Source organism: Misgurnus anguillicaudatus, chromosome 11 (genome assembly GCF_027580225.2).
Source record: "Misgurnus anguillicaudatus chromosome 11, ASM2758022v2, whole genome shotgun sequence".
NCBI lineage: Eukaryota > Metazoa > Chordata > Actinopteri > Cypriniformes > Cobitidae > Misgurnus > Misgurnus anguillicaudatus.
In genome coordinates, this window is record NC_073347.2 from 35,913,120 (window position 1) to 35,927,182 (window position 14,063).

The window sequence follows — 14,063 nt, forward strand, 5'->3', positions numbered from 1 at the left end:
CAGTTCATATAAATAGCTTCCTATGAATAGACAAGTGTTTTGGATTCATTACACATATTTGCTTTCACCATATGTGCGGTGTACTGGCACCACAAGCTGTGAACGTGTACAACGTCACTTCAAATTCACAGTATTTCAGAAACCTTTATAAGACTGTGCGTGCATATTCTTTCAGTATAAAGGATGAAGTTACAGAAGAAATAATCATTGAAATAAAAGTAGGGCATTGCTGGAAGTCATAAATTCAGTTTTTCATCTTTGATGGATTGTATTGTTTAAAGTGCAGAGATGAAGGGTGTCTAGATTTTTTCCTGCTGTTTATTGCCTTTGTTTCATCAGCGTATCGATTTTTCCCATATAAGTTACACAGCTGGGAGGAGCACAATGCCTTACTTTTTTATTTCTTTATACCTGGCGAGATTAAAAAAGAGGACCATTTATTTAATCAGTCTTAAAGAGACCAAAAAAAATTCAATTTGTCCTCATTCTGCACTCATTCTCTTGAGCTGGTGTTGTTTCTGTGGAGCACAAAAGGAAGACATCACAGCTCTTGCACAAAGATAAAAATAGCAGCATATTTCTTAGGGTTGATAAATAATCAAAGAATTGTCATTTTTTGATAAACTGTCCATTTAAATTAAAAAATTCCTGCAAATAATTTCTGCCAAGTGTTTCAGACATTGGTGGAGGTGAATACTATATTATTAGATAATGATTCTTGACTATTTTCTACATATATTATTTAGAGGTATTGTCTGATATGTAAATATCTTAGATGAATAAAATAAGTGGGGAACAGGCGAGCATGGCGATAGACATGCTGAGATGTTTTGAATCTTGTTTTAGAATATGATTATTTTGATACCCATTTGATTAGATGATCATTATATTTTTTGCTGTCACACTTGACATCCAAAAGCTTAGCTTATCTAGTGATGTGTATTTTTAGAAATGTCTTGCTTGTTTTTTGTTGTTAGTTGCTTTTCTGTGAAAACACATCACTAAAAGGGTCTAAAAGCAAGTTGGTAAATTGGCAACATGGCTTCAGAAACTCTCTGTTATGCTAGAAAGGAAACCCCACCCACTGATTAACATAAAATAAGCATAAAAGTGGATTTTGAAAATAGGTATGTTGCTAACTTTTTGGCTGACTTTTTGGTTCCGCTCAACGAAACTTAAGATTTCCTTAGGCAGTGCGCGGTGTTGTGGCAAATAATGCTTCTGTTGGTTTGTTGATAGCGAAATTTCTGAGTTTTTATTGTTAACACCACCGGAAGAACCATAGGTACCTCCTTGTTTTCAGTCACCACCTTTTTATATTTAACTACTGGCTGTGCGAGCTCGCAAAAGTTTGTAAAATCATCGTTTTTGCTGAAGTCGAGTTAAGACAGTTTTGAAATTGTAAAGTCATTTAGTTTAATTGCTTAACTACAAGTGAACGAAATTTTAATAAATTAGAACGACGACCACGGGAGTTTTACCACCCCCAAAATCTGCTTGAATGGACAAAGATAATTAGTGTTTTTTTTATATATATCTGACTTTTCAGAAGTAGAATATGTAGAGGATATGGCAAACAGCTTATCATGATTAAAAAATAGCAAAAAGACTTTATAATTTTCATGATTCGGTCACACATTTTCTTGAACTTTAATGGAAAACATGGGACAAACTATAGTGATGATTTTGGAGATTCAAATGGCCATTATTTTGTTATTCTTGAACCCATAAACATGATCTTGGTCTCATTTGAAAGCCTTTTTCAAGCTCTTTCTATCTGAACAACTAGTTTTAGCATTTAACCATTTTGAAAATTTTAGCAACATACCTATTGAAAATGAAAACGAAAACCACAAAATTAAAAGCACATAAAATAAACTTCACATTTTAATTAGATTTTTGTCACTATTATTGCATGAGCATTAATAAAAATGTATTTGCTGTTACATTTTTACATTTGCCTTTTAATTTAGTGAAAATAAAATGCCAAATCTAGCCTGACATTGTCATACTCAATTCTAGTTAGAATTTGAGTCTGATAGCGCTCCATTGGACTGTGATTATGGTGCGTGTTTCAACCGAACCAGGACAAAAAAATGCCTCTGCACTCAATTGGATAGATCTACAACCAATCCGAGCAACCGAGTGTGTGACGTATGTTGAAATGGCGTCCGTCCTCTTTTGCAGCCTGAGCTGAACTGCTAGTTATTTGGCTACAATGAGACTAACATTATGATTGTACTAAGTCTGAGTTAGCAACGTCCATCGACACCTACTATGTTTACAACATTTCATTCACGACACTGTGAGTTATTTACTAAGTCATACAGTCAGACTATCTCTTACCATTTGTAAGTTAGATGAACTTCAACCACAGGCTTCCAAAAAAGAAGCTGATAAATTTAACTTTTGCCGAATCCCGCAGGAGGGACGGCAAAAACATTTTTCCGATCAACAAATGCCTTGATCACGTTTCTCTGTTCCTCTTTTAAAATCAATGCGCTGTCCATATCTTCTAGAACAGATTCGATGGCAGAATCTTCACATCTCAATCCTCCAGGCAGCTGTCTTTGTTGTAAACGGATTCAACACAAGTGCTCTTTGGTGACGTGGTTGATTACGTTATTATTGATCAATCTGTCCATCATTGTATAAAGCCCTCCCTGACAATTTGATTGGTCAGAACAGTTTTAGTTAGAGCATAGTAGCGCCACAACGGAGCGATTTCAGACCGAACTTCCCAACCTGAAATGTTGTGGGTAAGGCTAAGTTCAACTGTCACCCGGGCTATGCCAAATCATCAATTGCATTTATTTTTTCAATCTGACGAGGATTATCTGCATTATATATGCATTATCATATTAGAATATCATTAAATTTTCAAATTTGGCACATATTTTGCACACAGCTATAATGAAACGGTAGATCTGGTTTTAATTTACATTTGGCCGAATAAAGCTTCCATAGAGGAACAGACAACACTGTTATCAAAATAGCTCTGCAGATGTCTGGGAGAAATATTGCCAAGATGCATGCGCACATGCATGTGAATTTCTTTGCCTTCGTCTATTTTTGGTGGCTGCTGTTGGTTTTTTGTATCACCACCTGCAAAGCCTTTAATTAGCTCACATCTGCTTCTCATCTGAAACACTTGACGCCCATCCACTCTTAAAGACCATCATACAGCATAACCCCCAAAATCAAAAGGCCAGTGAGACAATAGAAACTCAAAATTGTTAATGCTTATGATTCCACAAAGACTATGTAGTGCTTTCATGACCAGTCTCAAAAAAGCAAAACAACAGGCATTAAATATAGATTTCTCTTCTGTTTGTTAGTGAAGCCTGTTGAAAAAATCAATAATGCTCAATAAACGGAACAAAACAATTTTCAAAAAAAAAAAAAAACATTTCAGCGGAGACATGTTTTCAAGATGAAATGTGTTTTGATTTTGCATTGTAGGTCTGCGTCGGAGTTACTCGTGCAGCGTTTGTAAAGTGATCCTCAACTCCATCGAGCAGTATCACGCACATCTCCAGGGTTCAAAACACCAAAACAAGTGAGTGACCTTCTGACTTCCTTCTTTCACAGCCATCCACGAGGACCTTTTTAATGCTTGGATGTTATGACTTAATGAAGTTTCATCTAATGATGTTTCTTTTAAAATCCTTAAGCACAAATAAGACGAATGTTGAGCTACATGCGTGCCGGGCTAGTAGTGCATAAGTGGGGCAGTCGTGGCCTGATGGTTGGAGAGTCAGGCTTGTAACCCAAAGGTCACAAGTTAGATTCTCATGGCCAGCAAGTAGTGACCGTGGTGTCCTTGAGAAAGCTTAGCACCTGTCTGTTCATGTTTTACCCTCCTGAGCAAGGTTCATATAAACTGAAGTATTACACAAAGCTGGCAGTGTGTACGCATTGCCACCTGCGTGTATTTAGAAACAATTAAAGTGTCTGTTTGTTTTCCTCTGCCAGAGTCCCCATGCATATCAAGCATTTAGTTAGTTTGATTTGTCGCCCTGTTTGCCTCCGAATCCCCCGGCCAGCCCCAGCAGAACATGCCCATCAATTCAGGTAATGAAATAAATATGATTCAAAGTAACCGCTGATCGTCCAAAGACACATGCGGTTATTAAAAGAGACTGTGTGGTTTAGGGCAGCTGGCCTGATTCTGAGCGCTACGTGAGGCGGTTACAACACATGCAGCAACTTTAATTGCTCCTCACAATAAACCAATTGATTAACATGCCAGCGGACCCCGGGTAGGGAGGAAGACTCCATCTGAAAGCCAAATCACTGTTATCCTACAATCATTACTTGTAATTAGAGCTGCATCCCCTCTTGTGAGGAATTACAGTCGGAAGTATATGGATTAAAGAGGATGTTTCACTGTCAGGTCGCTTCAGATTTTCCTGTGTATTTTCATCAAGCAAAGGAAAAGTTTATGCAAGGGTCTGCTTTGCATTGAAATAGTATTTAGGGATTTTTTGTCTTGTAATAACCCTGCAGTACATCAGGGTTTAGGATGTTGTTTGTTGTGGGTGGACGGGGGTTAAATCTGTGCCAAACACAATCTGCTTCGTGCTACTAATTTTTTTACTTTAAGTTTTTGTGCCAAATATGATGCGAGATATTTTTTTATATTGAAATTTCTCTCATAATTTACAAAATAATTTAATAAAATTTATTTAAACCCCTCATTTTATCCTAGATGTATGTGACTTCTTTTTATATTAAATGATTGTCATGTCACCTTATAAAGAGGTCAAGTGGCAAAGCTTCAAAAAGTACATCATTAAATAAATCTAAATGTGTGGAGTTGATTAATAGATGTTTTCTGATGCAAAACAAAGGGCTCTATCTTACACCCGGCGCAATGCAGCGCAATGCGCGACGCAAGTGTCTTTCGCTAGTTTCCACCCTAATTTTAACGTTTAGCGCCGCGTTGTTTAAATAGCAAATGCATTTGCGCCCCCTTTTGCACCCATGGGCGTTCTGGTATGAAAACGAGGTGTGTTCAGGCGCATTGTTGGCGCATTGCTATTTTGAGGCAACTAAAATAGACTACGCCATTGACCAACAAAAACCTGGTCTTGTGTTTTATGTTATTTAAAGAGCGCATTAGTAAAATGCGCCTATAATCGGGAGGACAACGCGGGTTTGCTTATCACAAAGTACATGAATGCGCAGCAGCACAAAAATGCTTTTAAATATGAAAGATTAAAGGATTGAATGTAAAAGATTATTATTGAGTCTCTTGGACATAAATGAGGACTAATTATGAGACGTTAAAAGGCACAAAGAGCTGCTTCACCTTTAGCCTGATAAGTAAATAAATGCTTTGCTTTAAACAAATGCATTTGTTTTTAAATGTTTTTTTTTAATGCTACCTCACGGATTTATTGTATATGATGACTCTGTAGCTGTGGATATGGTGAGATGAGAAACAATTTCAAGTAATGCTTAAAAAAAACTCTTTGCTAAAAAAAACCGCTGTCCAAAGTGCTGAAACGTGAGGAGAGCCGTTTGTAAATTCTTTATCTCCTGTTTGTAACAAATAAAGTATTTTTAGAGTACAAACCTTTTCTTACATACTTGTAAATTATGTTTTGATGATATTGGAAAGCAATTACAAGCCTGCTTTTTACTTCCATGACTAAAAGAAAATCGGTTTTAAAGGTTTTAATAAAAAAATAACAATTTCAATACAAGTGAAAAACAACACAATTATTTTACATTAATCTTAAACTGGGGATCTTCTTCCTCCGCTTAGTTTTTCAGTTTACAAAGTTTGTCATGTAAATAGGGATTAGACATAGCGCCAGCGCAACTTGCTTTTAAAGGGGATGAGAGCTGAGACTCTCATTGGTTTACTGCACGTTATGCCCAAAATACTCCCATTACAATAGGACCACCCTTTTCGACCATGCGCTCAGCACACAAACCATTTTCCCCGTCGTTAAATTAGCAAAAGTGGATTCGGACACGCCCATTTAGGCGTTGCGCTGTGCGCTTTAGACAATGCGCTTAGATCGTTAAAATAGAGCCCAATATGTTTGTGAGAAAGAAAAGATAAATTGTTTGAGCTTATTTAGCAATTAATATGTGGCGTTTCAATGGAAATATACAGGGGTGCGTTTCCCAAAAGCATCGTTAGCCAACTACTGTGTAAGTTTCGTCATTACTGACAAATTCAACTATGGTGTTCCCCGAAACCATAGTTGAAACAAACATTTGCAAACTGCATCGCAAACTTGTGTGGTTTGAACAACAGTTCTTCACTTGTGGTTAGAAGCATAGTTTCTTGTTATTATAATATGTAAACTTACGTTGATCATGCTTTTGAACAAATAAGCAAAAAAAAATCTATATCCATCATTATAAATATATAAAAATGTATTTTACATCTTTAAATTTGTAAACAGAATTTAAGAAAACTGCGCATGTGCACAGACCTACGAGCTTTAAGACCCTGGGGAATCCCTGGGAGGAGTGACGTAAGAGGGAACTTGCACATTTATTGATTATCTTGAAAATAAACAACAGATAACAAAATCACGATAACAAAATCAGTCTTCCGATGCAATACATGTTATTTACAGCAATAATCTGAAATTAAATCGATTTGCACTGATTAATTAGTACTTCACCTCCCACGTGACATCATTAACTATGTTGTTAAACCAACATAAGTTACTATGCTTTCAGGAAACAGTCGTGACAAGGAAATTTGTTTCTCCAACTTTGCATTGTACTATGTTGGTTCAGCAGCGAGTTAAGTCATTGTTCACGAAACGCACCCCAGATCAGCGCGGTAAATTGTAAAATGGCGGCAAAACGACAATGTCAGATTTCATTAGTTTTTGTTTATCATGTGCTAGTTTGTTTTTTATTTATAAAGCACACATTAATACAACTAATGTTGCCCAAGGTGCTGTACAAAGAATAAAAAATAAGTAAAAACATTTAGCATACAAAGATAATTTCATGATGCACCCAGACATAAGTTATTTTATGCATGTTTATTTTTTTGGATCTTCGCTATGTTGAGCTTGATATGAGAAGATAATAGTAGCTTTTTAATTTGAGATATTTGTCATATATCTGTGTAAAATTATTAATTTGTTTACTAAAGAAAGGAAGTAATATACATCTAGGATGGCATGAGCGGGAGTAAATAATGAGCAATTTTTTATATTTGGGGAAATATTCACTCAGGGGTCAGAAAGGGGCGAACCCAACCACTGAGTTAAATTAACCCAGAAATGTTTAGATTTAATAGAACAATGGGTTAAAACCAAACCCAGCATAGGTTAAATTACAACCCAACCGTTTGAGTTCATGCCTTTCTGAGGTGCCATAGAATGCATTATAATAATCTGTTAAATTGTTTTCTGATATCTACATAGAAGGTCTGTGGCTTTATTAAGTGCAAAAATGAGTCAGTTTTTCATGTCCATTTACAACCCTAGGATTTGCCTTTAGAATGAAATGATCTATTATTACCTTGTTTGAAAGGGTCATGAATAATAATGTTGAGCTCTGCTCTAATTGGCTGTTTCTCCTTCAGTAGCTCTGTGTGTGTGTTTAAACAGATCTTATGTTTGAGTCTGTATCAGATTTTGAGGAATAATCAATTGTTTGGAGATTTTTAATGGATGTTTCTGAGTGGTAAGTTTGTGTTTTTTTTTTCAGTATGGACCTGCAAAACTTAACTGTAATGTCAATAGTAGAACTTCAGGCTAAACGCTATGTAACGCTAACTCAACAGTCACAACTTTGTTTTTAGCATTGTAACAACATTGTAATTAATTTATTATGGGGGGGGGGCGTACATTTCGACTTTACCATCACATTCAGTGTTATGTTGAGATCCAGCTGTCTTTTGTATGCACAAGGTTACTTTACATGATAAGAAAATAATCGTGTTTGAGGCTCATGATATGTCATTAAGATGTACACAACTCTTTTTATTCATATAAATACAGTTGTATATTCTAAAGCACCTTTTAAAGTGCTTCTTTTAAAATAGCAGCTTGACTGTGGTCTTCCTATTTTTATTTTAAGTAGCTTGTGGCGTATTTCCGCCTATAATTCTGCATTGATTGGACTTGAATAGCAAACACCCAGGAATCACAGGGGCCCATCGCTCTCATGTTGAGAGTCACACACATTAATCAGAGGGACTCCGGGGGCCCGTCCTTCTCATCCTCTCATAGAGACACACAAACACAATCATCAGAGACACTCTGGGGCCTGAGCCCTCTCATACTGAGACAGACCCACTTTAATCAGAGAAACACCAGGGGCCCGGCCCTCTCATACTGGGACTGAGCAGATTGGCAAATGGGGTGTAATATCTGGCAGGTTGTTTTCATAACGTGAAAACACCTGATTTCATTTCAAAGTGCCAAATGAAAAGCCTTTACCAGAAGTTGCACAGCATGCTGGGAGATATCATCCAGGTTGAGACTACTGACCAGAATCTTACTATTTTTAGACTAAACTCAAGGTTCCCACGGGTCCTTGAAATCCTTGAATTTTTTCCCCCAGATTCACAAACTTTCAAGGCCCTGGGAGGTTTTTGAAAATATACACACATAGATACAGGTCATTGAAAGTGATTGAATCTATTTTATGAAAGAAGTTCTCTGGAAAAAATCCATATTATTCCCTGTGTAGTGTAGAATAGTATCATAAAATTTCTACTATTTTAAGCACACATGCTAAACTGTTCGCTTTAAATGCTTATATCTTCTGCATGCGAATGTTGATTCATACCAAAATGCTTTTTTGCATAGTTGTGTTTGACACATGAAAACGTCTCGGGTTATGTATGTAACTGTTGTTCCCTGAGAAGGGAGCGAGACGCTGCATCTCCCTTGCAATACTTTCTGTGTCCCTGTAACGCTGTCTTTGGCAATATTTCAGATAGCGATATACTTCCTGACTCCCGCGTCACACTGTCTTTGTCATTAAGTCTCACCATTGGTTGAATTTGATATACACATTCAGACGCACCCTGGAGGTGTCCCCAAAGTGGCACAAAAAAGAGCCTGTAACAATGTATCTTGTAACGATGTAACCTTGCTCTCACTTGAAAATGTGTCCCCACATTTAGTCCTTGAATTTGAGGGTATTGGACCTGGAAAGTCCTTGAAAGGAATTTGAAGTTAACTAAGGTGTGGGAACCCTGTAAACTGAACCAGCACAATGTTTGGTAACATGTAGTTCTTGTAATAGCTCAGTAGTGATACAGTAGTTCATACTAAATTTTATTTGTGTTCAACTGAAGAAATAAAGTCAAAATACACCTGGGATGGCATGGGGGTGTGTAAACTACAGTATGGATTAATAAAAGTATTATTTTATCTTAAAATGTAAATGTCATGTACTTAACAAGTTATTTTTTAGGGATTAGCATGCTGAACTTATTAAAGCATAATGAAAGGATAACTTCTGTGCTTTATTCCAATCTTCATGTTAACCAGTGACAGGATTTATTTTTGGGTGAACCGTCCCTTTAAAGCAGTGCTTCTCAAATAGTGGGGCGGGACCCCCAGGGGGGGGGGCTCGAAGCGACACCAGGGGGGGGCGCACGAGACCCCAGGGAAAATACTTTTTCAGGAAGTGATTTTTAAAGACATTACACCCCAATCACGCTGATAAGCCGCTTGTGTTTTTTATTATTATTTATTGATTATATTTAATTTTTCAGTATCAAATGGTCAAAAAATATTATACTTTAAATAAGGATAGATTTTTTTATTTCATGCAAATTTATGCATTTTAAGTCTTTTCTGTTACAGACTAAAAACAATGTTAATAAAGTTATTCTTTGTTGTAAGTTGATCGATATTTCTTTTTTTTGTGTTTTCTTTTTGTGTTTTCTCAATGTTAACAAGGATACAATGTTTTGCAGATGTGTAATTTTATAGACAAATTATACTATTTACAGTCGCGGCGGAGAGTTGGGGGGGGCGCGATATGTTTACCTCTTCCTAGGGGGGGCGTGACAGAAAATAATTGAGAAGCACTGCTTTAAAGGAATATGGCGTCACGTCCTTAACATTGAATCCCATTGGTTCTTGAGTGTCTCGTGACGAAAAACATGCATATCTGGTCTCGAGACACACGAGAAGCAATTTCATTCAGAGTTTTTGAATTGCTGCCATATTTGTATTTACTGTGTGCTTCAGACACATTAAGTCATTTAAAGATGGATGGATGTGATTTTCATGTAGGAAGATAACATGACAGCATTTTAATATAAAATCGCTTGTGTTAAACTGAAGTAAGTCATATCTCATAATTTACTCACCCTCATGCCATCCCAAATGTATGTTTCTATTTATGAGGTAAACTAATCCTGTTAAACCTGCGAGCTTTTTTTAGCTAATAGATAAACATAAGCATTGTAACATAAACTACAGAAATTACATTGCCGAACCAGAAACGCCTCCTTCTCCCTTCTTCTGTGACATCCTGTGCCTGTAGGAGTTTTCATTAGGCTTTGTTAATCTAATGATGTCCATCAAATGAAAGATTTTCAGACAATTAAAGCTGTAAAGTCATTATCATAATTACTGAGATCATTGGCAAATTCCCATGGTGCATTTGTCAAGTAAGCAATAAAAGATGAAAAATGCACTTCAAAAGAAAAAGCATTTCAAAACAAACCGCCTTGTACTTTTATGACGCAGATTGAAAGATTTGATAGAATCTGTGTTTAACGTACTGTCATGAAGCGTTTATTTCACGCGTCTTTAAATTAGATGAACATTCAGCCTGCAGGAACTCCAGCTAATGTGAGGGAAATTGATTTTTGAAGACCAGAAAGGATAATGATAGTATTCGAAAGCAAGTCAGTAATGATTTATGAATTCCCATTCGGCTGTGCCGGCTGGTTGGAGGCGAAGCGCGCCGAATGGTGTTTAAAAAGTGATCCGGGCGTCTCGCGCCGTGGACAAAAACCTATATCAACGTGAAGGTTTTTTAATACACTTTTAGGTGCTCTAAGTGCCTGTCACCAGAAGTACCCGTTGGATTTAAAGTAGACATTACTGCGGCCTGATTTATGGTAACAAATGTAAAGTTGGACACCAGTGTGCCGTTCAAACACTGTACTGTATGAGGCAGTCTGTCCTCACTTTGCCTCGACAGCACTTTGTTGATGCTCGATGTCTTCAGGGATGTTTCTCTCCTTTTTCCCCCTTTTTTTCAACATTCAGTCTCATATTACACATCAAGTGTTCCGTGAAGAACAGCAATGACAGTCCAAACTCTGATGCCTATAATTATTTATGTGAAGAGCGGGAAGGACTTTAGGGGCGGAGAGAAAGCTGTCACACACCCTGGCACCCCCTGCTGTAGCCCGTATGTGGAATTAGTTCTCGACGTGACGTTAAAGGAACATTTCACCAAAAAATCTGTCATCTCCTCAACATAACAATGAACTCCATTTTCACTTCAGGGAACATTTTTAAAGACTATACTGTTCACTCCTAAAGATAAAAGTGCTACAAAAGGTGTTTCACAGTGTTTCATAGAAAAAAACATTTTTTGTTCCCCGAATAATTATTCAGTCAGAGGTTCATAAAGATCCATTCATTTCTTGTTGTGTTTCTTTTTGTGAAGTGGAAAAGTGTTCTTTAAAGTTTCTTTATGTAACCATATATCCAAAAAAATTTCTTCTATGGCACCTTTACTTTAAAGAGAGTATGTCATCACGTAATTACTGTAGGGTTAAACCAACTAATTGGTAAAATCAATAATATTTGATAATGAAATTCATTGTCAACGTGATGTCACATGCCTCCGCACCACCGTCGGACAGCGTGGACACGCGTCTGCTTCATACAGCGCGAGTTGTGTGCTTATAATTAAAGTCAGGCACTATTTCTTCATAGTGAGCTGCACGTTTATCAGGCGCTTCTTCTTTTTACCGAGCATCCAGTCTGTTTAAAAGCAAGGCAGCGTTGCCAGGTCCTTTCTGGCCTTTCAGCTTGATTCTGAAATGGGCTACTTTTAACTCTTTCCCCGCCATTAAGAGAAAACATTTGCATAAAACTAGTGATGCACCGATGTATCGGCCACCGATATTTATCGGCCGATTTTTGATGAATTTGAATCCATCGGCATATCGGCAATAGCACGAGACAGGCCGATACCGATTGTTTATTAATTAACTGCATAAAGAAATCCATTATATGTAAAAAATGAGTTAATGTAGTTAATAAAATAAATGCTGAATAGCAAAAACCACCTTTGAAGGTTGTCATGCTGTCTTATTATATTTGTTTTAATTTGTGCCTCTCTTATTATGTTGGTCAGTTGAATGTTAATTAGATCCAATCCATGTTCAGTAAAAATAATTTGATGCAGAAATAAACTAGCTAATAGACCAACTGTATAGTATTGTATACAAGTGTTTAATATCGGTATCGGCATCGGTATCGGCCAGAAGTTGTCTGTTTAAATCGGAATCGGTATCGGCCCAAAAAAATCCTATCGGTGCATCCCTACATAAAACATTTGTTCCTGATTAGTTTTTATGTTAATCTGCAATACTGTGATTATCCACTAGATGGCGCTTACCTAATTTATGAAAAAACTGAAGCCAAAATGTAATTTACTAATTTTAAACTCTATGTATGTTTTGATAGTTCAATTCAATTCAATTTTAGATTTTAGTCATTCTGAATCTAATCTCTAACAAAATTCCTTCACAAAAATGCAATTATTTCAGCTTTTTGCTAAAAAGAAAATCTAGACATGATGAAACGTTTCCCGTTTGTTTGTTTGTTGTTTCTTTAAAAGCAGATGGTCTTTTCATTTGATATATTTGTATGTTTATATATTTTTAGAAGAAAAATTTCTTGGAAAGCATTTTTGTGAAAAATCACAAAAAATGCTGGCGGCCAACTTTTCAAAAAATGGCTGGCAGGGAATGAGTTAAACTGTTTCTGCGGGTTGATATTTTTCTGTGAGTTACAGATTGAAGGATTTGGTTCATTAGTTGTTGGTATTTGGGCTGTGAATAGTCATTGGGATGGTTTTGGACTAATTTTGAATAGCCATTGGGATGATTTTGTTTTGCAGAACTAGCAACCCTGACAGGACAATAACGAAACAAAAGTGCAAATGAATGCTGGTTAATAAAGGTTTAATTTCATCCTTTAAATAATTGAGTTTGTATTTGTTGTTGGGTTTTCATGACAATAGTATGAACTACAAACTAAGCATCAGTAATTCAGGTTTTTATTACTGTAATAATCACTTTCATATCGTAATGGCTTTTTTGTTTATTTTCTTAATAACAAATATTGTTAATTCTCATTAAGATCTAAAGTTAAAGATTAAAATGAGTTTTTTAATCCGTGACAAAATTTCCTCACCAGCACATCCCATTTTGTTTGTTTATGTTTTGACACTTCAAGATGTTTTACTATTTAAAAGCTGCACATACTTTTACATTTGAAGCTTAAAATATCAAAATCAAAAAGGTTTTATTAATAAAACTCTCTGTAGTAGTGTATTGGCTTTTGCACTTTTTATACTTTTACTCAAATTTAGTGGTTTATTTAGCTATAATAAGTGAAAAATCTAATTTAGTAAAAATTTATGTTTATACGATTAGTCGATTAATCAAAAAAGAATTGTCTGATTAATCGATAATGAAAATTGTTGGTTGCAGCCCTAGTAATGAGTATATGAGTGACGTAATCATGTTGTATTTTCATTCACTACATTGGCACTTCAAATCTGCATGCAAGACTCATGCATCTGGGGCATTATAGGGCACACGTAATGCATACAGATCTCAAGATATGGCTCACCCAAAAAAAAACTCCTAGATTTGTCTACGGCTCATCCCAAAAGTTGTTAGATTTTTGCTAGGCACTTTTTTTGCAAAAAAGTCTCTAAATTGGTCTGTAAAGTCTTAAGTCGCCACATACTCATAAGAAAACAGTATTTACGTTTTTGTCTCACTGCTGTTTGGATGGCCAAGCAGAAGTTTTTCAGTTTATAACCTTAAACCATCATCATCTTTTCTGGTTCTG

The 14,063-nt window shown here is 36.2% G+C and overlaps 1 protein-coding gene across 1 annotated transcript in view; it reads left to right on the top strand.

The window, feature by feature from the left end:
* LOC129416087 (zinc finger matrin-type protein 4) overlaps positions 1-14,063 on the top strand; it is a 117,986-nt gene that overhangs the window by 80,821 nt on the left and 23,102 nt on the right. Inside the window, exon 6 of the mRNA XM_055170334.2 lies at positions 3,463-3,559. Coding sequence (XP_055026309.1) covers positions 3,463-3,559 — 97 coding nt within the window. The remainder of the gene's footprint in view (positions 1-3,462; positions 3,560-14,063) is intronic.